We start from the raw sequence: 23,927 nt of genomic DNA, 5'->3' as shown, positions 1-23,927 counted from the left end.
AGAACAGGAACACCAGCACAGCCCTTGACCCTGGCATCCCCCTCCGCAATTCTGACTTTATGGTTACTTAATCTCACGTTCTCAGTTCAGCATCCATGCTGTCTGTTACAGGATCACTTCCATTCTGCCCTTTCAAGCCCAAATCTCCACACAGTAAGTCATAAAAACTGGCAGCCCTCTGACCTCAGCCAAAAGCAAGAATCTACACCTAGCCCAGCTTCTAGCCACTACAGCCTGACTAAGCAAGCAATAAGAACTGCAAGCAGTTCCAGGTCAATCTTGGACAAGGATGGACAGCTGGATGCATCACAAGGTGACAAAGTATCACATCTGGTTCTGTGGGCTTCCATTCTGCCCATGATGCTCAACAAACATGGTGCTTGCTGGGAAGAGTTTTCACAGCCCTCCCAAACTCAACTGGCTACAGGTAGTTCAAGTGAAAACACTGTGCATGGCCCTTTATTATACTCCCTGAGGTCCATCTTCCACCCAGCAGAAATAAATAAGCCCCACTCAAAATTATACCACCAAGATCCCCTATTAATTATACAACAACTAAATTGATTTGTTCCTAGTGTTGGAAAGGGCTTAGCCAGAGTATTTTTCTCCTTCCTGTCCCTTCTCTTTATACTTCTTCTTTCCCACCCCCGGTTTTGAGCATGTCAAAAACATGATTTAAGTGAGATAATGTCAGTTTGCCAGAGGAGGTCCATTCTCCATCATCTGCCTTCTGCAAAGAGGGCAGCTCCTGAAAGGATGCTGGAGCAGTTTGTTTTATTCAGCAGCAGCTGGACAGTCTGTGTCTGTGTCCTCCCCCTTGCCCCTCCAATTCCCACCAGCTCCAAGGGGATTTGCAGTCAAAGGGCTACAGGTACTCACATGGATCCCCCAGGTCAGCCTGGCAGCCCAGCCCCAGCCCTGCCCCCAGGCTGTGAGCCCAAGCTGGGCAGTGTGCATCAAACATTTCCCCTGTTTCACAGGCAAAGGTATAAATTAGTTTGTGTGTACAATAACTGTGTCCTCACCGCTGGTTGCAGAGCTGACAGGCAAAGCAGTCCAAATGGTAAACATTATCTCTGGCCCTCATCACCATCTCAAAGGCAGGGATCAGTTTACTGCAGGCAGCACAATTCCCGGTGGTACCAAAGAGCCTGCCAAAGAAGCACAATCATTAGAAGCCATTTTAATTAAATGGTGGAAGGACTAATTAAGTGTAATTAGCAGTATCAAATACTGTATTGCACCAATAAATAGAAGTTGCAGTCTCCATTTCACTGACCAACCAGCATGCAGGAACTTGGGATAAAAATGCCTGGTGAGCAGGCTCCGATCATCGAGATGAAACTTCATTTGCTTTGTGAGCCTAGGGCTAATTTGCTGTCTAATGGAGAAAAGCATTAAACACTTAGAGCACTATTTTGGGGCTCACAAAATTTCAGTCAAAAACTATCTGCCTCTCTGCAGCAGCGGGGTAGGTGCTGGGAGCTGCCCGTGCTGCTCCCCAAGGGCTTGCTGCGCTTGGCCGCAGCCTGGCGGAGGGGCAGGCTGGCAGCAGGACACGCAAGTCCTGCAAACTTTGCCAATCCTGGCAGGCAGCGCTGTAACAGAGCTCAGGAAGAACCTCACTTACCTGCTGCTTACAAAGAAAAAGCACAGTTTCTCTTGCAATGAGTGCACAGCATTTCACCAGGCATCTCAGAGAGCAAGCCCTCCTCCCCGGCTGTGTCTCCCCGGCCCTCCCGGGAGCCAGCTAAGCCCTTCCAGGGCGGCCTGAGCAGCACGCTCAGCCGTTCCACTTCAGCTCCCCGCCCTCCAGGACAGCCCCTCAGCACTGGAAGCTTTGCCATTTCCATCTTGGCTTTCACTATCTGTCTCCCCAGATGTCTGCTGCTGTTGCAGCTCCTGCGGGGGGACTCGAGCACGACTGCGGCATCCTTCCCGCGGCCCCTTGCCCGAGGTGTCCCTGCAGACCCTGTGTGTGCCAGGGGCTGACAGAACCGAGGTTCACCCCACCACAGGTCACATGTGGTTAGCCACTTGGCCTAGGGGATGACATAAATGGTGTTTTGGGGGTGATGAGCCTCAAGAGGTGCAATCCCTGCTGGCCATTAGCTCTGTGCACGCAACGCGCCGCTGCCCGCCGACAGAGCTGGGCTCGCGGTTTGTTTCGAGCCATCGGTTCTGGCTGATTCCACAACACGCAGATGAGAAGCATCAGGAAAATCTATAACCAATTTCTAAACCTGCAATTTGCCAGGCAAATCAATACTAATTATTACTGGCCAGTAATTGTGAATTAAAACACCCAGCAGTGTTATAGAAACCTCCACACAACTCTCCCACCCTCCTACAGTGCTGTGCTCCCGAAGTCAGCTCGCTCTCCAGCTGTAAGAAAGCCCACCTTTATTTTTCTTTAGAACTGGTATCAGGGGTCTTTCATTAGCCTGGCTGGAAAATCCCAGGCCTTTCTATGAAGAAACAGCACTACATTTTTTTCCCTCAGAGCTAAATCACACAAGCCAAAACAGAAACACTCATGCAGGACGGAAAATCCGCAAAGGGAGTACCAAAATTTCTTCCCCCATGATTCCATCCTCTGAAGGCTGAAAGGCAGAGTGAAATCCCAGCTGTATAATTTGCACCAGCAAAAGGCAGTCCCTTTCTCCCTGCAGGCTGACCCCTCTTGCTCCTGCCCCACAGGCAGGGGAGGCAGCTGGGCACGGGCCTCGGCTGCCCAACGCCAGCAGACCAGACTGCAAAAATGCAGCTCTGAAAAGCATCCAGGTCTCCATCCTGGAACACCCTGGCTCTCATTCAGCACCCACTCACAAATCAAGCCATTACTGCAGACATCCCTCCCCTCCTCAGCCTAGCTGCCCCGTTCCACTTGGGCACAGCAAAGCCTGACAGCTTTTGCCAGGATTTTCCCATTTCCCATAAAACCAGGCATCCGTTTTTAGAGTACCCAAGTCACAGCAAACTCAAAAAAATGAGTCAAATGCATTAGGCAGGGAAACTGGGAGGTTAATCCTAGATTTGCTCTGTGCCCAGCACTGCTACATGCACAAGTATAAAATATCCATTATTCATTAGCATCACAGTTGTGTGGAGCTCAATCTAGATTAAACAAAATAAAGGGGCCCCAGACAGCACCATTTGCATTGTTAAGCAGGTGCTTTTCTTCAGCCTTCAAATAGGAGACTTTTCTAAATGGAAATGATGGGGAAATTTGGACAGATGTTCACTTAACTATTTAAACAGTTAGCTTAAGAAACATGAAAAATGTATTTGGCATCGTATTCACCTGTCTCCTTTCAGGGGTTTTGGGGGTAAACCAATTGTTAAACAGCTTTGACTGTTTGCATAAGATCTGAAGCTTATGTTCTGTCCAGCTGAAATCATGTTGCCTTCTAATGTCTACATAACGTGGCTTCCAGCGAGTGAGAGTGCTAATCTTTGTCTCTTCTATCAAGTTTCACAGTCCTCCATACCCTCCCTTTCCCAACAGATGAACATTTCACACTTATTCTAGCACCTCCTAATTTTAATCTGCTTTTCAGGGAGTGATTTAGAGCCCCATGTATTCACCATGCTTCTAAAAATACGCTGTAACTTGTAGCTCAGTGAACATGACATTTTTTTAATCTGTTGAAAGGAAATGCAAAATGAACAGAATCTTTTGCCCTTTTTTTTTGTTTGCTTGTAGAAAACCTGCCACCTCTGATATCTGTGATATCTATCTCTGATAGATCCAGAAGCTACTTGAGCGGAAACTTCCTGAAGTGGGGAGTTTAACATTATTGGAAGGAGGGAGAGAAGATAAGGAGCAGGAGGAAAAACCTTCCGCCCCAAGCCCCATCTGAGGTTAAATTTAAAATAACCCCAACATGAACAAACTGATCTGCATTCTGTCCCCCAGACACCTTCATAACAGATGCAACACTCTCTCACACATTCACACACACGAAGTTGAAGCAGATTAGAAAAATCTATCAGAAGATGTTTAGCCTCTACTTACCAGCTCGGAGCCATTGGCATAAAACAAGCTGGAAATACAGAAAGTTTTCAGTTTGGGGTTGTTTTGCTTCTTCTAAAAAAACCCTATTTATTCACTTCCCTTTGAAGTTAAAAGGCAACAATTTTTAAGTACAGATTTATTCCCCTTTATGTAACAGGAAGATCCAGCCAGCTTGTAAATAAGCATAGACTATGCAGATTTAAAATTTAGCACAATTAAACTTTTACCCTGTGGTAGTAATTATGTTTAATGGCTCTTAGCCTGAACTTAACCACGTCTATTGTTGTCAGCCAGTCTAAAAGCAGGAGTTTGTCCAAGGACAATTTTCTGTAGTTTATGGGCACACTAAAAACCCCGCTATGCCCTGTTCTCATTGGCCATTGATGTCAGTGTGTATAGTAAAAATTAAAGCTAATTGGCATACAGGAGCAGCCCTGAATGCAAATGAATTTATGGGAAAAGAAGGGAGCGCTCCTGGAAGCAGTAGGCAACTGCCAAAGGATGGGTTTTATGCAGTCTTGTCTGGGCTAAAGATCAGTCTTGTGCTTGGTGATCCAGACCTCAGCAACTCTGTGAGTACCTCTCAAATTAATTCAAACTATAGTAATGTCACAGCACCCTGCAGGGTTTTCTTTTTTGAGGGGAAAAAGAATGTTAAAGGGCTCTTACAGTAGGGAAAACAGCAAGAAACTTTTCATGCAAAAATGTTGAGTTTAGCACCTTTTAACAGATTTTTTTGTTCAACCAAGATGTTCAGGGGGCCTAAACTGAGAAGCTGTTTGCCTATTTCTGTCTCCACTAGGAACAACAATCTGGTTTAGTCATTGCCTACAAGGAGAGAGTCCCCATTTCTTCTCGCCCCCTCTAGACTGGTGTCTGACTAGATAGCAGCTTGCAATCAGAAGAGAAGGAGAAAATCTCCCCTCTGCAGAAAGAGCAAAAATTTTGGAGCTGTTGACTTCATATGAGACAAAAAAAGAGGAAGCAGGACAAGCACATAAAAATAATGAATGGTACAGAAAGGAAAGGTTGGCAGTGTCAACTGTATTTTTTTAAACACAAGAACAAAACAAGTTCAAAATTCAAACAGCTGAGTGGAGACTAATAATTCCCCCCCCCCAAAAAAAAGTTTTTGTCAACACTGAAAGATAAGAATTATGAATGGAAGGAGGACTAAACACTAACCTACAGATAAATATCTACATTTGTAGATATTATGTATGACTGTATATTTTTCTACTTATTCATATATCCAGATTATCTGGATATACAAGTTTCAGAAGAGCTATGGAACTCCATGCTCATATCCTCCCCAGCCAGAAGGTAAAATAGGTTTTTCCCTACACCTATCCTATTTGCTTGCTGCTGTTTATTTCTTAGTTTCATCAGGGCCTGCTGTAGAACCAAACTTGCTTAATGTAACTGAAATCCATCCTCATGAAAAGAAACAGTTTTGCCCCTACCTTTTGAGACAAACCAACAACTGGTTTTTCAGTGAGGGTGGCTCTTAAATACTGCAAACAGTATCTTCCCCATCTGTGGATATTAGAAATATGCTGAGCTACAAGTGTGATTTGACTGGAGTATTGAATATACCAATAAATGCAGGGAAAGCCTGAACATCACTTAAAAAGATGAAAAGGATTATCTTAAAAGCAACTTCAGATAACTTTGCTGTAATCAGCCTTTGTGTAATATCAGAGAAAGCCTCAGTGATAGGAGATCCTTCAGCATGGTAAATACATTATTAGCTGGTGCACCCTCCTATCCAGGACACTGCTGGCAGTGCTGCAGTGGGAAGTCATGTCAGCTGAAGGAAAGGAAATGCATTTTGATACTAATGAAGTTGGTCAAGCTGTCCTCTCATGAAGCCTTCAAGTTCAATCCCAAAGAATTTAGATCTCGCATGCCAAAGGGTTTGGCATTCAAGGACAGCACAGAGGGGGAGTTGAACCAGTACAAAACAGCCCCTGGCCAAGTGACCGCGCTGGTGCAGAGACTGCTGGGCCTGAACTTCAAGGTTGCTCTAGGGAGTCCTTTTTCTCCTGAAGGACACATCTGAAAGTTCACTTATTTTCACTCCTTTGGCCTCTCTCTCCATATTCTCAGAGGGTATTTACAGAGATGCTGGGACCATGAGCATGACCAAGTCCTCCTGCCCTGCTCCAGCCTTTCCCAGGGTGTAACTGGAACTGCTGGCCTTAAACCCATCCTTGCTCTGGCACTGCTCAACACAAGTGCAACAATGTCCTCTTAGGAGAGTTTAAACACAGCAGCCAGAAAACTGCAAAGCTGAAAGTGCCAGAGGCATGCTAGTGTACCACAGCCAGGCAGAATTGCTCCCCATTAGCTTTCCTCCTCAGTGAGAAGTTGTGGAGGTGAATAAAAAAAAGGGCAAAAAGCAAACAACAAACCAAGTACAGGCACAGGCTGTGAGAAAGTCCTGGACCAGCTACTGCAGGGGGAAAAAAAAAAAATCTGTATTTTAACATCACAAAGCACAGCAATGTTGCCAAGACACATTGTATTTTGAGCCTAATTAATCCTCCTTAATCTGTACAGACACCAAGTGTAGAAGTGAGGGTGTCCTATGCAGCATGCAAGATGCTCCCTATTGCGAGGCAAAAGCAGCACTTCAGCTCAGTGACATTTTTAGGCTCTGAGCAGACACCATTTGTTCAGCCACACTGCATTTATACCTCTCCTTCCCACACTAAACATGTCCCTTGAAAATCCAGCAGGACATGCTCTCGGTGCATAAACGCACACTGTGCTTCTCCAGAGGGAAAAAATATCCCAAGTTCTCTCCTTCCTGCTTCAAAGGTGCTGCAGCTTCTGCAGGTTGAAGCCACATTCTGAGCATTAGTGATGTCCTGGGGAGATTAACTTAAAATCTGCCTGTTGGGGCACACACATCTCAGTTCCCAAAGGCTTGCCCTCACACAGCCAGCTATGGTTTAGTGGTTGTTGTCCCTGACTTAGGGAAGGCCACCAGAAGGAGGGAATTTGTCCACATCCTCCTGTGCCAACAAAGCAGGGCACCCATGTTTGTGCTCTTATCACACAAGAAAATTCAACCCTGCATACTTGCCAGATACAGAACACTTCTCCTAAAGGGCTCCTAAAGTGATTCACTGCCAGAATGAATGTCCTGGGACATTTGGAGTAGAGCAAAACCCCCAGGACTTGGCATCTGAGTCACTGGAAGTAGGAGCTGCCGAGGGTGGAGTTCAGGCCTCTGTGATACAGACAGTGCTGAGGGGTGACAGGGGATGGCAGTCCTGCCAGGAGCTCCCTGTCCCTCAGGTGGGATGCAGAGGGCTGCTCTGCTCCCTGGAGGCACCAACACCATGTGCAGAGTGATGCCATGCTGGGTTTGCAGCCCTGATCCAAACCTGTGGGAAAGTGGGTGAAAAGAACTGCCATGAAAGCCCCTGAGAACAGCATCAGGATTTCCCAGTAAACCCTTCTCTTTTACTGATTCACCACCATTTTTAAATGCAGGTTTTGAGCTTTCTTTGGAGTCTAATTAAGGCCCCAATCAGTTTACATGATGAAAAACTTTCCCGACAGCAGCATATCAAACACGCAGAAGCAACAGTTCTGCTCCTCTCAAAGCGAGCCCGACTCGCCTTTGCTCGTGTGAGGGCACCATGCTGAGTAAAAAGGAAAAATCACGTTCTTCATCAGCACTTCACAGTGAAATTTAAGTTGTCAGCTCCTCACGGGAAATCCTGATGCAACACCCAGGCCGTCCCTGTGAAGCGGAGCTTGGTGAATGTTTAATTACGCCTTGGAACAAACACACAGCGCTGCGTGGGGGCTGCGAGGAGCCATCTGAGCCTGCCTGCTAAGCTGCTCTGTCCCACAAGCAGCTCCTTCAATAGCGTTTGCTTATCAAAAATAATTAGAGGTAGGAATGCTGGAACTGCGATTATGAAACAAATGGTAAATCTATTTGCTGAGATGAAATGTATTGAAAGATACATCGAGACACAGCTGGAGACTGAGGTGATACCACAAGGATAACAACTCAAGATCCAATTTCATCTTTCATGATTAAAAAATGAGCAAGAAAGTGTTTTATGAAAAGTGAAGGTTAACAAATGTTCCTTCACAAGCAATGACGACAGTTTATCTTTTGAAACAAATGATCGGGCTGTGGTCTGCTCGCAGCTCCTGGAACACGCTGGAAGGATTTCTGCTGGAAACCCACTGGGGATCAGCACACAGGGCTGGCAGCCCACCCTGCTCCCAGGGCCTGGGACAAAGCCAGCTCCACAGGGACGCTGCCACAGCAGGGAAGGAGCTGGCACTGTCACTGTCCCAACCCTCTGCCACAAGCCCATCCCTAGCCCCAATCCCTGCCGTGGCTGTGGCTCATCAACATCTGCCCTCAGGAGGGTCCCAGAGCTGCAAACTGACAACAAAACATTCCAGGAGCCCTCTGACTGAATTCCTCCCACTGTTCTCCAGGTAAAGTGCTCCCTTTATGGAGCAACCACAGTGTGAAGCAGAACTCGTCAAAAAAGTTATTTTAAGGGATGAATTCTGCTAAATTTTGACTAGGAGACCAAACGCTGTGAGCTGTTTAACAAGGAGGAAAAAATGTGGGTAGAGACTCTAAAAACTACTAATGTGAAGGAATTATATAATGATGTGAATGGTTAATTCTCCAAGAAGAAAAATTCAAATTACCAGGAAGGAACAGACAGTAGAGAAGATCGTGATGGCAACTTTAGCTCCTTCTATTAATAGCACTAATAGTTAAAATGGAGAAAGAAAGAAATATTATGTGTAGAAGCCAATACAAGATGTTTTAAAGTAAAAAAAAAAAAGCTTTATACTTCTATAAATGTGGAACGGTGTAGCATTGCCCTTATTCCTATCCTCAGAGCCTGAAAAGGTTCCTTAGCATCAGGGGGGAACAGACCCCAGGAGTTCAGCAGAACCCCTCAAAAAACCCCAGTATAAACTAAATTTACTTATTTGTAAGAACACAAGCCATGATAGCTGTAAAGCTGCCTAAACAGCTGAAGGCTAATTAACAGTGCTGTTACAGAATTAATGTTATTCCTTCCTAGCTGAGTCTTCAACAAATTTTCCAGGATATGACAACTCTACTGTTCTTCCCAACAAAAAACAGTCAAAGCTCCAATACCCTAAATTCATATAGAGGTAAAATTCTTAATGTACAGGTCACATAAGTCTTCACAGTTTAACCATGAGGCACAAATAGCAACAAACTCCCCTCCTGTCAGGCCAGGAACTATTCCAACCTTAAAAAGGGAGACAGAGGCGTTACAAGGCACCTTCCAGGCACAGAAGTTTGTTCCACAGACCACATTTAACTGGTGCTGGGACAGAAGCTGCATGGCCATGGTCAAACACAAGTCTCAATTTTGCCTTCCATGGTTCATGTCATGGATTGTCCTCTCTTCACAAAGCTGGGACATGGGCCACTTCTTGGAGTCAGCAATGCCTGGCTTCTTTTCCATCTCCAGCACAGGCTTCTGGTGTGCCCCAGAAAATTCACATCATCTAGGGGCCAGTGGGAAAATCACAAGCTTTTTCACCTCAAAGCAGCATTCTAGGGATAAACCAAGGAAACAAAGAAAGTGCTCTACAACTCCAGTGGTAAAAAGGTCCTTCTGAACCTAACAGCATCAATACTGCTGTCCTTTGGCACTTTAACATGTCTGATTTGATGCCACACATTATTTTTGTTATGAAACTAGACTAAACCAAAATCAATATGGTGCTTATTAAATGGACAAAACATGGGGTAGCTCACAGGTCTCAAAAAGCAAATGTAAATTGGAAACACTGTGCAGCTCAGTATTTCTAGCAGGGTTCTGCTAGAAATATACGGAATAAAGAAACATACGGAATAAAGCTGAATATCTATCTTCAGGGTCAAATTAAAAAAAAATCACAAACACAACACTTTTTCAAGACCACAAATGACAAAGTCAAGTGATAAATAATGAAGTGGAGGATGACAGATGGAGAGACCTAGATCACTTGGCAAGCTGGGTGCAAACAAGATAAAGAAAAGATAATGAATAGAAGATAAAGTACAAACAAATACTTCCGAAAATAATGCAGCTGGTCTTCCTGGAAAGAAAACTATTCCTGGAAGTAGCTCTCCTGAGAGATTTTAGGGGTCCCTGTGATAATATCTAGCATGACCCAATTGTGATACTGTGATGAAAGGCTTCCTCAAAAAGGGAAGATAAGAACTAAAACAATCTTCACTGATGCATCAGAATTATGTCCACAACACACAAAGAGTATAGCTGAGCTGAAAGAGAACAACCAAAATGCTAATTTGGAGGTGGAAATCTATGTGTTGAATTTGAACTTTCTGGAGCTCATTTTTTTAGCTTAGCATAGACAGGGTTAAGGATGCTTCCACAGAGTAAGTGACTTGTGACATTAGTAAATACTCAGTTATGAGGAAGGTACAAAAATTATTTTATTATAGAGAAGACAGTTAACTTTTCTTTCACACTCTTTCCATTTTTTTCAAAGCCTGCTTATCTTGTCTTTTCCACCTCAATGTGTTCACCCTTACCCAAACTCCTCCTTCCTCACTGAGATTTGGGGACACACTCCACCTAACCAGATATAGAGCTGCAAGTGCTGCCTGTGTGGCAGAATTTCAGCTGAGATATTTCATGTGTGCCCTGAAGAGTTTCAGCTCTGAAACCCTCCTGTGGGCAGGATGCTCTTGTGCACTGCTGGGCTGAAGGGCAAGGTTACAGCTCCCACATGGCACATGATAGACTCAGTCCTTCTGTTTGGCTCAGCACTTAATCTCTCATCTTTAGAAGGAGAAACTTGTTTGTTCAAGTTTACTAAGGAAATATTTACTGAAGACTTTCAGAAATATGTTTTACATTGAAACACATGAAGCATCTGAGCACTGACACTAATCTGGGCAGCCTCTGACACTGCAAGGTTAGAAGGCATTTTACCTCCCTATCTTACTTGTTTTGGGCTTGTTTTGCTTCAGATGTTTTACTGGTTGAGCTTGCCTGGGAAATGCTATCAGTGCTTGAGGAAAAATGAAAGAAAACACACACATTAGCTGGAGATCAAGTACATTCTTCCAAAGGAAAAACAAAGCAAAAGTCTGAGTGTTTTGCAGTGTGACCCTCATAATAATGTTTGCATTAGGCCTGCTGTCTTATTAATATTCATTTATGTTTGCATAAAGTATTTTGCACAAAACCCCCATACACATCAGGCAAAAAATCCCATGCGTTGTTATGTATTGCAGACACACACTGACAGAATGGTTCTAACTCCAAGCTAGTGATTGCCTCTGCTGATTTCCTCAGACAAAAACATTTTTTGAAGTTAATCCGCAATTTTTGAGTTTTGCTCTGTTTAGTTAGGAAAGAGACAAGAGCCCCTTGGGAGCAACCCTACTCAAGACTAGACTTCTGTCTAAAAGCTATGACTGAAAAAGAAAAGGTAAAGGTTTGGTCAGGTCTCAGTCAATATGCAGGAGTATTGCATCAGCGATATCCAAGGAGAAGTAAATTTTTTCCTAATTTACTCAGCAAGCAGAGTTTGTTCTTGTTGGTCCATAACAATAATAAAAATTTATGGCCTTCGTCTTGTATCTTCACCTAAAAGCAGGATTTCACCTCTCAGACTACTAAATAGGCTAAGTGCAAATAAAAAGCCCTGCCCAGACAGTGGAAGGAGCTCCAGTCTCCTCTGGGCAAGGCTGGCCATGCACAAGCACAGTTTTTACATTTTCAGGAAGCCAGAGAGCCAGCAGCACGCCGAGAGGCTTGGGGAAGAGCCCACAGTACGTCCCTCTATTTACCTCAGGTAATCTCTGCGGCAGAGAATGAGATTTGCTTTTGTGTAAAGAGTTGATCCAACCTCTCCAAGACGGCAGTCACAGCAGGCACACTTTAGGCAGTCTTCATGCCAGTACTTATCCAGAGCCTTCAGCAGGTACCGGTCCTTGATCTTGCGGTTGCAGCCAGCGCAGCCCTTCTGCTTCCCCTTGGGCTGCACGGAGAGCATCGGCACGCCTGCAAGGCAAACACAGCACTTCCTTCAGAGCACGGCTGGGGCAAACACTGCTGCTGCTGCCGTTACAAGGAGCTCACAGGCAAAGGAAGCTCACATTCATGGAGCTGACAGTCAAAGGAATCCCAACTTCATCTGCTGTCGCAGGCTAACAGAGAGTGCGACACTTGCAGCCCTTTTTTCCTAAGGGCAGGACGGACACAACGCACCAGACTCTTTCTAACCAACATCTTGCAGCAGAATAAACTGGCTGAAATTTCAACATGTATTTTTTCCCCTCATTACCCACACCCTTGTGTTGTTAATTACCTGCCACAGGCAATTAAAAAGAGCAGAAGGGCCATCATGGTATGTGCCCCCCTGGTTCAGCATCTGAGTCGAGTTTGATGGGGAAGGGAGAGGAGTGGGTATAAAAAGATGTGGTATGCCACTGTTTTGCCTCTCCTGTGAATCCTCCTGACAGAGGCCTGACTGAAAGCCAGACCAGGCCAGGGGCTGCTCCAAAATAAATTTGATTCAAAAGCCCTTGAAAACTGCTGAGAATAACCCCACCAGCACCCCTCTGCCAGTAATGAAGCCACATTCCTTAAGCAAAGCAGAGCTTTCCTCCTCCTCTTGCATCACTGGAGAAGGTAGCACAAAGCCAGGAGTTTTCTCCTTCCTGGAAACCCCTGCTGGAGCTGCAAAGCAGCCATGAGATAGCTGGGTATGAGGTGGTGACAGCACACTCAGCTCAGGAGGCTTGGGGGGACTTGCTGTGGTCCCCTTCCCCTCAGTGCTGTGTCCAACTTCTTCCTTTTCTCCAAGCAGCCATTGCCTGCCATGGTGAGCACTGTGATGCTCATCACCCTTCTCAGTTTGAGAGCCAGGCAGGAATGGACTTTGTGGAATCAACAGTCAAGGTGGAAAAATAAACAAAGATTGTACTGCGGGTGAGGGACAGGACAGGAAATGATGAAAGAAGAAATTAACTCACTGAGACACCAGAATTCGTTATGATTTTTATTTTTACTGGTGTCAGTCACTAAAAATGACAATGCTGGGCCTGTAACAAGCACACTGTGGGCTTAACCAATGCAGAGATGATGAGAAGGGACACTGTGGCACAGCAGCAGGTGTCACTGGTTATATACTCTTACACAAAGTTAATCCACCCTTTCTGCAGGAAGCGCTGGATGTCCCAGAAAGCAGCAGCTTGATAATAGAATTATTAACAGTCCCTTAAGCAGAGAGGACCCAGCCAGTGCCACTGCAGTAAGTGACATTTCCTGCTCTCCTTAAAAGCCAGGGTGACCTGAGAGTGGCTAATGGTCAGCACATGTAAACCCACCACTCCCACAGTAATAATTGCTTTGTCAGAGCCCGAGCAGACGACAATGGCACTTAAGACACCTCCACACAAACAGCGAGGTATTGATCCATCTGTAATCAAAGTGGTCTCAGCAGCACAGAGACAGGCCAAGTAACATTCAAAAACCCTTAAAGAACCCTCCTGCCCTCTGCTGCAGCACACTCAAAACCCAAGTCTCTACAAGCAAACTTTTGACACCAGTGACAAATCTGCAGTTATTAAGTGAAAATCTGTATCTGTATTAGACTGGCCGCATATGCAATCTGTAACACTCCCAATAGAAATTCTACAAAGCCACAGATAAACACACTCACATTTGGAAAGAGGGACAAGACAGGGAAGCATCAGAAGTGGATTATGCTGCAGGTCAGACTGCACAAGTCCCATGTGCCTGGTGAGAGTTTCTTACAAGAATGAGGGAAGTGGCCCTGTGGTTCTAGACACACCTTTGTTTGTTTGAGTTTTTTAATCCAAAATACTTCTCGATAGCAAAAAGAAGCTTCCATTTTGAAGTAATTTCCATGCTCTTCCCGACTCCACTCCAGGAAAACTGCACATTGTGAGAAGAGTCTGCCTTGTTGTGAGGCAGAGAAGGGCGAGCATGTGAATTTGCATTTGCAAGCTGTGTAAGATCAGTACCAGTGATGAAAGAAAATAGTTCGCACCTATGAAAACCAGGACCTAGATGTGAGAATTATGTTTTTAGATAGGAGCCCCAGACACCAGCAAGTCATTACTCAACCCCTAAACAGGCTCTCTAAATGTGTACCCTTAGAGGCAGAGGAGGATTTCTCACAAGAAGGGGGGTCACCATACAATCCTTTTGCAAGGTTTGTGTAGGTAACACGAGGATCCTGCATCTGGAAAGACGCAGATTCCACATAACCAGCACACCTTAAACTCAAGAGAGCTGCTGCATGGATGGGGATTGAGATCAGCTCTGTGGTTCAGAAACACATGATCCTCAGCCAGATGGGACTTCCCAAGGCCTCACTTTTGAAAGTAGTGCCCTTTCAGAGGTCCAGCTGCCCTCACCCAGAGAGAGGGTGCCAATGCAGCAGCAGCACCAAGCACAAGGGCAGCTGTGCAGGGATGCTACCCTGGCTGGACCATTAGGAGAGGCTGGTTTGATCATTTAGGGCAGGTAGGGAGGGTCTCCTGTGGCAAGCAGGCCTGGAAGGCTGAGGGCTGACTGCAGGGGCAGTTTTGTTCCATCTGTGGCCCTGGCAGCCATCTGAGCTCCTCGCTATTGCAAGAGCACCACTGTCTTATGAGAGCCTTCTGCAAGTAAGAGGAACGTAACACTTTGATTTGCTTCTAATAACTAGCAAAGGAACAGATATAGATATATTTTTAAGCAGTACCTTAAGCAAGGAAAAAAGCCATGTATTTGGTCAGCGTTCAGCAGGGGGCTTTCTAATGAAAAAAGGTACCATTTCAGAGATCATATGATGTTCAAAGCTGCTATTCCCACTCAGATAATAACGAGCAAGGTCAGCCTCTGCTGGTCAGGTTCAGTGTTTTGAAATTACATTTTGGGCTGTGAGGTTTCCCTCCGACATCCAACCAACCAGTCTGCACGGAGCACACAAGCCACTACAGAAAGTTGCAGCTGCAATTAGCTGGTGAGTTGACACAGCAGGCAAGGCGTGAAACAAAATTTCAAAAACTGCCAAACTTGATCAGCAAGGGTTCCTCAAACACTTGCCATGTCATTTCCAAGCAACAAGAGAGAAGCATCTCAGAAGCTTAACCCTTTTCACAGTTAGAGGCTTGCACAGAGAGGACACAATCAACACCAAACCCTGCTTTCCTCCTCCTGCCTCCCCCTTCCAGCAGACCTGAAGCAGCCTGGGCTCTGCAGGCACAAACCACCTGGAGAACTGCTCTTTCTTTTTAGTCATTTCCCCACTGCAAGACTGGGATGTTGCTTCATTTCTCTATGTCCATTTCCTCCCAGTACTTGCCTAGAAATGCCAAGATATCCAGTTCAATTTGATAAGGGACATGTGGTGTCTAACTGGGGCTGTCAAGAAACAAAGGGGTCACCTTTGACAAATCCCACACGTGCTCTGTGGATGAGGATAAGAAAATGAGGAGGAGTGTTGCAGAACTAGAAAAATTAACAGCTGGACACTCACATATTTAAATATGTGATCACAAGGGAACACTGATTATTGCCAGATTCTGAAAGTACCATCAAGTTGCTCTCTTCTCTCCTGTTGCTAGACATCCAGTGCTCTCTTTTCTTAGAAACAGTAGATGAAGCCTTTCTATTTCTGGCTACCTACACTCCGTTCTTTGCCCTTTACAGCTTAATAGACTTGCTGCTGGTAAATACAAAACTAAACCCGCTCTGAGTGCTCAGAGCTCCAATACACATTAAAAAATTATAGACACCACCTCTGGACTTACTGAAATTTATGTCTGTGTCTAAAGAGGCTGTTATTGTAGTGAGTAATCCAAACTTTACCACTATTCACAGCCGGACAAACAAGCTTTAATCAGCCCGTATCTGCTCAGTCGGAGTCTTTCTGTAAAATGATTCAGCTGGCTTTATAACACAAGTGTCCACTAAGTACACCTCTAAATTTTTCTAAGCCATTTTACTGATATTTCTATTCACATGGCAATCAGCTGCAGTTCCTCTAAGGGCACTGTTCATAAAGCCTCCTTTCCAAGAGAGCCTGGGAACTTTTCATAAATGGCAGACCTTTTAAATAACAGTTATCTGCACTGGTCCTACGGCGCACGGCTCCACAGTGCTGTGGTCTGCAGCAGAGCTAGAGGTCCCCTCTGAAAGCAGGGAAGTTCACCACCTAATTTCTCTAATGCAACTCTAAAGGTTAATTGGTCTGAAAGAGTAATGGGGGACTGCTAGCTAATGATATATGCCTCAAGGCTTTGCAGCTTGCCTGTATTTTATACAGTTGAGTCCAGAGCATAAAACACAGGTGATATCACCAGGACTTTTCAGACCCCCTCCACTGCAAGTTGCCCCCCTCAGCTACACCCACATGTGTGGGGAGAAGGCAGCAGGAGCTGGAGGCAGCAGCTCTGTTCCACCTGCATTTCATGGCTTGTTAGAGGGGGCTCGGAGAAGTGTGTGGCTGCACTCCTCATTACCTCTGCGGAGAACTAAAAACAACCCTAATGAGGAGAGCCAGAGCGTACAGTACGGGCTGGGAGGAGGCACCTCCTCCCACTCTCCCCAAGGAACCCGGCCAAAATCTTCAATTTGCCATTTATGACAGCTAATTAGTTATTCTATTCAAAATCTTTGCTTTAAATAAAAGAACTAATTATACACAAAGGTCAGTTCCCCACCTCCTGTGAAGCACACATAATTGGCTTATTTGCCCAACATTGTGTGTATGTTTTACACAATGCTTTCAGGCAGATGGCTTTAACTCTTTCCCTCGACAAATTTTTTGGTGTTGGCTTTTTTGTTGTTGCTGGGGCTTTTGTTTGTTTGTTTGTGTTTGTTTGGGTTTTTTCCTTGTTGCTGTTATTTTTTCTTTTTTTAAGACCCCAAAACCTTTCCTCAGAGTACCTACTTTAAGAGTGAAAGCTTGTTCAACAACAAAGCAAATAACTATGCACACACACACACAATACTTCTACTCTGCAAAAGGCTTGTGACAATCACTCCCTGTTGTACAGCACCTTGCACTACACAGCATTGGAATTGTTTTTATTCTCCAGCACAAATTCTTCCTTGAGCAGTGCCTTCAGACACTGCTACCGCATTTCTGTACCTCCTTCTGCCAAACACCACAGTTATTGCAGGTTTACATTACCCTTATTCTTTTTTTTTATTATTTGTAATATTTTTAAGGTTTAAAAAAAAAATAAGTGGTTATTATAAGGATGCAGCATTCCAGTGCTAAAAGCAATTCTGGTTTAAAGACCAGGGGTTTGGCAGTCAGGACACTGAGCCTAAGTTTCAGAGTTCCACTTGAGAGGAAAAAAATGTTTATTTCTAGCATCAACACCCTTTAAATGAACTGACCTCCTTTTGCCTGCTAACAAAACCCCCAGCATTTGGCTGCAAAAGATGAAAAAGTAACTGAAGAGTAGGAGTAATCTTATTAACTCCTGTCTCATCACAATAAATAGGCTGCAGTCTTATGTCTTTTATCAGAGGATCTGATATCATTTAAAAGCATTAGAGCCCTGCATCACCCATTTAAGTAAATGCAGACAGTCATTGCCAAAAAGATGCAGTGAATTTCATTCCCCTATAAAGAAACTCACTTTGTGTTCCCAGTATTGTATTACTCACCTTCTATGAATATTGCACCCTGTGAATCAAGTCAGACCTTGCACTCCCACTGAATGGAGAGTGCGCTGTCTCGGGCATCCTCACCAAGAATTTCATCAGAAAAATTACAGCCAGCAAGGTGAAACTCATCATGTCATCTGTATATCCAATTAAAACCTTACATTTGGAACACCACGTACTTGCAACTAAATGCTTATGAGTAAGACTTAGACCATTCATCAAAATTATTCAATGAGAAACCACAATCTTTTTTCATTGCCAGTTTCATGCTGCAATATGCAGCTGGTGACTTTTACAGTGGCTTTAGCAATTCATTTGGGGTATTTTTTCTTCTGAATCACTACTGAACAAATTTCCCAAGCATGGCAAAAAAGGAGTTGGAGAGGGCAGTTAATGTGAGAAACAACATTTTGATCACCACTTCTATTTTGACTATACTAAGTCCTCTACCCAATAACAGCATTTTTTTGTCCATACATTTCATGACAAGTTGTAGAAAAATATTTTTTAGAGTCTATTGTCTCCTGGCAGTTTCAGCTGCCTAAAAGTGACCCAAAGCTTCGTGAATGGCTTTAACGCCCCTTCAATCTCACATGCAGGGACCCTGTTTTAAAGCCATTTACTCAGACAGACCAACACATCCAAAGTAATTATTTGGCATAATTTGAATCTGTACCAACATAGGTCTTGATTCAGGAAACAAGGTTTAGGGTTAGAATCCAGACTTTCATTTTCCCCACAAGTTTTGCATCTTCCAGTACCTGTTTTTAGCCTCTCTCAATTACAGAGTTTCTCCTACCAGAGGCCAACCTGTAGCTATAAAGAAACACATGGCAGCAGGACTAAACACAAACCATAATAATTGTTGCTGCAAGACAGTTTCTATAAATCATTTCAGGAAGCAATGTTTCCCCTGTGCTCATAAAATGTGTTTGTTTGAGCTTTAATTTTTCGTAATTGGCACATGTCCAAAGTTTATTCTTAGCACATCCACTGTTTCAGTAAAATCCATTTTTACTGTTTGAAGCCCTGGAAGCAGTACAAAGACATGCAGATTTCTCCTACTTTCAACCTAATCTGAGAACATTCTGATCAAGTTTTCTCCATTAGTCACAATTTAGCATACTGCAGTCTGGCAATGGTCCTGATTTCAGGTGGCCAGCTCCCTCCTTCAGAGTCTGTAGTAGAAAAAAGTTTGGCAATGGAGTAACTACCTTCAAACCACCCTTCCAGCAGTGTGAGAATGAGAAAAAAAATTATTATTAGGGATGACTGGCCCGAAATTCATCCCATATTCCTCAATATTCCATCAATTTGCAGGTGACCACAGAAAAGACACCAACCTCAAAAGCTGTCTATTTAGTGGGTTTGGGTGTCAGAGCCAAGTAGTGGAAGAAGAGTCTCTGAGCCAAATAGTCACAAAAGTAAGAACTCATCCTTCAATTTTCAGCTCTTGTAAGAATAACCTGCATACCAAAATTAAATACAAGGCAGGGCTTGTGTCCCTTCCCTTTTTCAACAAGCAAGAAAATCACATGGAAAAACCTTCTGTCAAGTCAAATATCCCAAAGAGTGTTCAAGAAGTAAAAACTCCTCGGTTCTCTCATGCTGATGTGTGATGCTGCCCAGTGCTCCCCTCCCAGCCGAAATGGCCTGTTTAACACACCGAGGTTTTGAGACGCGAGCAAAGCCGCGCAGTGCAGCAGTGCTCGGGTTTAGCAGTGAAACACTAACATCACCCTGACAGATCTGGCATGCCATATATGTGAATATTTTAAGGAGACTAGAACTGTATCATTGCTCAATCACCATCATCTTTTCTTCTGCCTCTTTGCAGACATACACAATGTCAACCTAAGCTTTCGGCAACCTTAATAGAATTTCAGTGCCCACTGCCAAATGGCCATTTGATGTTCTGCTCTGTGTACACTGATGAAGCAATCTGTCACAGCCCTTAATGTAGGCAATGATGACTATCCAATCTAAAGCTTTCACAGGCTTATAGAAATTTCTCAAGACTTTTGGAGCCTACAATAATTTGCGCAATACCACAAAAGGATTTGGAATCCTGGTGCTCTCTGTATTTAATGAAATATGAATATACTCCTTTAAATGTTTCTAGAAGAAATCCTACTCAGGCCAAAAGCCCATTTTATACCATCAATCACCAGAAAGTTGTGTTGGCAACTCTTAAATAGAAAATACTATCGTGATTGCAAGTTACTGTAGTATGAATATAACAGCCCCTCCTGCCCTGTCCAAACTTACTGCCAAGGCAAGCACTGATGTTCATGCCCTGCACAAGATTACTGCAATAAATATACTAGGCCTAAAATTTATTTACATATAAGAGGCAAGGAGAGATTTTCCTATGGGGAATGCAGAAGGAATCTATCTACTTAATGCAAACTGTGTAAGAGATACAATTGCTGCTGACTGACCTTCCAGGAGTTGTGAAATACACTTCCCCAGTGATTTAGAAAGATGCAGTTTTTCGCCAAACCTGTCCTCTTCTCCCTTTCTTAGCAAAACCGGAGCAACCCATCTGCTATTAAAAGTTGCAAGGAGAAGGGCAAGCTATTTCCTTGTCTTCTCGTTGAAAGGAAAAAACACAACAGCCAGTCCTTTGCAGGACCATTTGCATGCTGAGCTGTCAGACCATGCACTTTCCATTAAAGAGATAGCATCCCTTTTCATAAGTCCATTTGGGATCCATTTTAGTGTTATCTAAAAATCAAATCTACATGGTAATCCTTTTAATGTACTCTTGACTTTTAAAAACAGCTTTATGTTCCTTCAGGAAATGTTTTAAGCCATTACTCAGTAATTACTACTCACCCATGAAAACACTGATCTTTTACAATATATAATCGGTTTGCTGACTTCAAAAATAAAGCAGACTGGAATTTTGTCTCATGAAATGGCAAAGGAAAAGCAAGGTTAAGAGAGCATCCCATCTCTTCCCCCCCAATTATATCTAAGTGGTGTGTTTTTCCTGTTGTATGAGAGGCTGAGGTGGTCACAGTTTCAAGTGCCTGTGTGTAGAGACTCTCAGTCTCAATCTGTGAGCACTGGTGAGCATTGGTGAGCACTGTTCAGGTTAACCAATAAGTAAACACTGATTTAGGAAGTGGAGTTTGTATTTCAGATACAAATAATACCCTAACCTTCTGCAAGCCCTGAAGTTTTGAGTGATGCTACACAAACTTCCAAAAGACTGTGGAATTTGTGGATTTGCTTTGATAAGCTTCAGGGGCACAAGAACAAGTCTCAGAAGAGGTGTCAAAAATGGTTCACATCTACTGCAGCTTTACTGGATTTATCCACAGCTGCACTCAAAAATGCTCAGCCAGACGCCAGGGGCTTGAAACTACCTTGAAAGTCCAACTACCATCTCCCAAAGGATTTGCCTTGCTCCTTTCCAAACTCCTTGTCACACCCAGAGGTGGTTGGGAGGCAAAGGAGAGTGAAAAGGAGACCCAGAACTGCCTTGTCCTTTGCAGCAGAAGCCAGAGAGAGGAGCAGAGTGTGTTTTGCTCAGGTATAGCTGCTGCCTGAGAAGGACCAGACAAAAGCCCATGACCTGTATGGTGCAGTCACTAATCTACAGGAGGTCCCGGGATAACCTGGCCTTGCAAGCAGTTTGACAAAGACCCAAGATGTTTACACAAAGTGTAGCCCACCAACAACCAATCCTTCCTCTCCCAGTGCAGACCGCGGAGAGCACAATGCCCTTCATGATGACTCTGGCAAAGCAGTTTAATATTTCACGACTAGATAAAGGGCAGGGTGATGTTTGTCAGAAAGAATTTGCTGTACCTTGCAAGGAATATCAACCAAAGTTTTTCTCTTAATGCTATGAAGATAGAGAAGGCAGAGAAAGCAGAGGCTAAATACTTCATTACCTCTGTTCTTCTGTTTACTGAAGTCTAACTTAAGCCTTACTTAGCCACAGTTTGCTTCCACAATCAGATTTTACTCTACCTCATTTTGCTACTGCAATTAGGACAGAGAAAGTCCCACCTCTGGACATTTCCCCTTTCATTGCCAGGAAAAGGTATGCAGCCCCCAGTGCAAGGCTGATCATTAAACATTTGTTATAGCTGCAGTTGGCTAGTAACTATATGCCTCAAATTAATTTTTATTATTCACTTTTGATTAAGTCAGGGCTCACAAGCCACAGCTGGCCATTAATGCTACCCTTCTTTACAAGAAAATATGCTGATAAGAATGAAAAGTGGTTTCTTGGCTGTTGTATACTCATTCTATAATGAGTTCCTTTGAGGTGACGTATAGAGGCAGGATTTGAGCATTATTACCCTGGACAACAGCAAAGACACAAGTAGAATTGCAAGACTTTTTTCTCTTGTTCCTTTTTTTTTTCCCCATGTCCAAGGAAGGCTTTGAAAACCCTGGTGCAATTCATATATTCCAGAATAAAGCGAGCACTACGGGTTTGGGGCAAGTTAGCCTGACATTTAGTTTGCATTAAAAGCATCCTAGAAGTCATATGAAGTATATCATAACAGAGCATATTCTACTCTATTAAGTATTCAGGAGTGCCACAGTATTCAGAATATGGATGAGAAGCTGGAATTGCACAAGACATTCCTCCTCTTACGACTGACCACTGAGTTGAATTCAAGCTGATCCTGAGGGAGCCATTTTCATTAACCTACTGTAGTTCTCTAATCCTATTCCTTGAATTTCAGACCACCACCACTAAAAGAATTTATGACCTGCTGTCTGCACTTTGGATGGTGCTCACACTTCACTCTTTTCCTCAATGCATCCTGCTCCTCTGGATCATTACCACTGCTTCGTGCAGCAACCCATCCCCTTAAAGTGGAAGCCTGCTCTTCAATTCAGATCTTCATGCTCCATTTAATTCTCACCAACATACGTGAGGATGGCGATGGTTACACTTGGCCAGAAACAATGAAAAAAACATAATAATCATATGACCCAACCCAATGTGCAGAACTGAAAGCCTCCTGAAATGTACCTCCTGAAGTCTGGCCCGGATATGTAGCTACTAATGCTTTGCCTGAAATCTCAGACTAAAAAGAAATTCTAAACCACTAACCTTCAGCTCCAAAAAATGCCACATTTCCGGGCCAAAAAACTTACTGAGCAGCTTTTCCTGCGCTCCATTTCCGCGCGAGCGTCCGCCGCGTGATTTGCTCAGTTTTTGCCCACCTCATCATGAGACTCCTGACTGCTGAAAAGAACTCCTTCACTGAACTAATGAAATAAGGAGTCTTAAGTGCCCTGCAATCCTTTTTAGAAAAGGCTGTATCTCCAGATGAGTCTCAATTTCACAGCATCAGGGAACCGTGTGCCAACGCGCTGAACCGGAACGCCAGGGCTAGCAGGAGTTGCAGACAACAATGCTAACATCAGGGTTATTTTAGATTAGAGCACTTCCAAATCAATTTTGGATTTAAACTTTTAAATGCACTCTCCAGAAGGAATCTGCACTGACTGAGTATTTCCAAGGCTAATTTTCTAAGCTTGAATGAAACTCATTCTTATCTAAGGAAAAGATGCAACTAACCTTTGCCACAAAAGCTGGGTCACAGCTAGAAAACGAGGCAGACAACAGTCCTGGAAAGGAATAAACTGCCTAACTACACATGCATAAAACTGCTAACAAAAACAACAACAACAACAAAAAAAGCCATACTGATTATGTTGGGGCTGATTTTAACTGAGGCCAGAAGTTGTCAGGGTATTTGGAATCAGGGCAGCTCTCCTGCTGCTGAGGTACCCCATCTCCCACAGGCAGTCCCATTCCAGCAGGGCTATGGGAATGCTCTGGGATGTCCAGGAGAGCAGGGCTGCACTCCAGGAACAGGCATCATGCTGTATCATGGGATAAAGGAAGAGCTGAACATCCACAGCCTGGTGGCAGTTTTTCTCCAGACTGAAACTCCTGCCAAATTAAGACAGATCCTCAGCACTCCACAGAAAAGAAAGTGGTTGTGATGAGAGAAGAGAATTTGTAAGACAGATGGGAGAGTTAAGGTTAAAGTTCAGACCAGAAGCAATTAAGACGGGTAAGAGTGCTCTGCAACTTGACACAGGTTTGCTTTGTATTCAGAACTTTTCACTAGCATTAAGCATCTTAACTTGTGTATAGAGAGATTATAATTAAAACCTGACAAGCTTAAATTAGCCATTTAGAAAAGGTTCTCCAGAAAGCTTTTAAAGTAGAC

The 23,927-nt window shown here is 43.9% G+C and overlaps 1 protein-coding gene across 4 annotated transcripts in view; it reads right to left on the bottom strand.

The window, feature by feature from the left end:
- LMO1 (LIM domain only 1) overlaps nucleotides 1-23,927 on the bottom strand; it is a 62,179-nt gene that overhangs the window by 3,942 nt on the left and 34,310 nt on the right. For all 4 annotated transcript variants that reach the window (XM_054276332.1, XM_054276331.1, XM_054276329.1 and 1 more), the window contains 2 exons: nucleotides 11,862-12,075; nucleotides 1,026-1,151 (listed from right to left, as the gene is read on the bottom strand). In XM_054276332.1, coding sequence (XP_054132307.1) covers nucleotides 1,026-1,151; nucleotides 11,862-12,067 — 332 coding nt within the window. In that variant the 5' untranslated portion in view covers nucleotides 12,068-12,075. The remainder of the gene's footprint in view (nucleotides 1-1,025; nucleotides 1,152-11,861; nucleotides 12,076-23,927) is intronic.

The sequence above is a fragment of the Melozone crissalis genome, unplaced genomic scaffold, assembly GCF_028551555.1.
Source record: "Melozone crissalis strain CALT ecotype California unplaced genomic scaffold, PUWL_Pcris_2 ptg000018l_1, whole genome shotgun sequence".
Taxonomy (NCBI): Eukaryota; Metazoa; Chordata; class Aves; order Passeriformes; family Passerellidae; genus Melozone; species Melozone crissalis.
The sequence above is the reverse complement of the archived record's forward strand: the minus strand, read 5'-3'. Positions and strand labels throughout refer to the sequence as shown.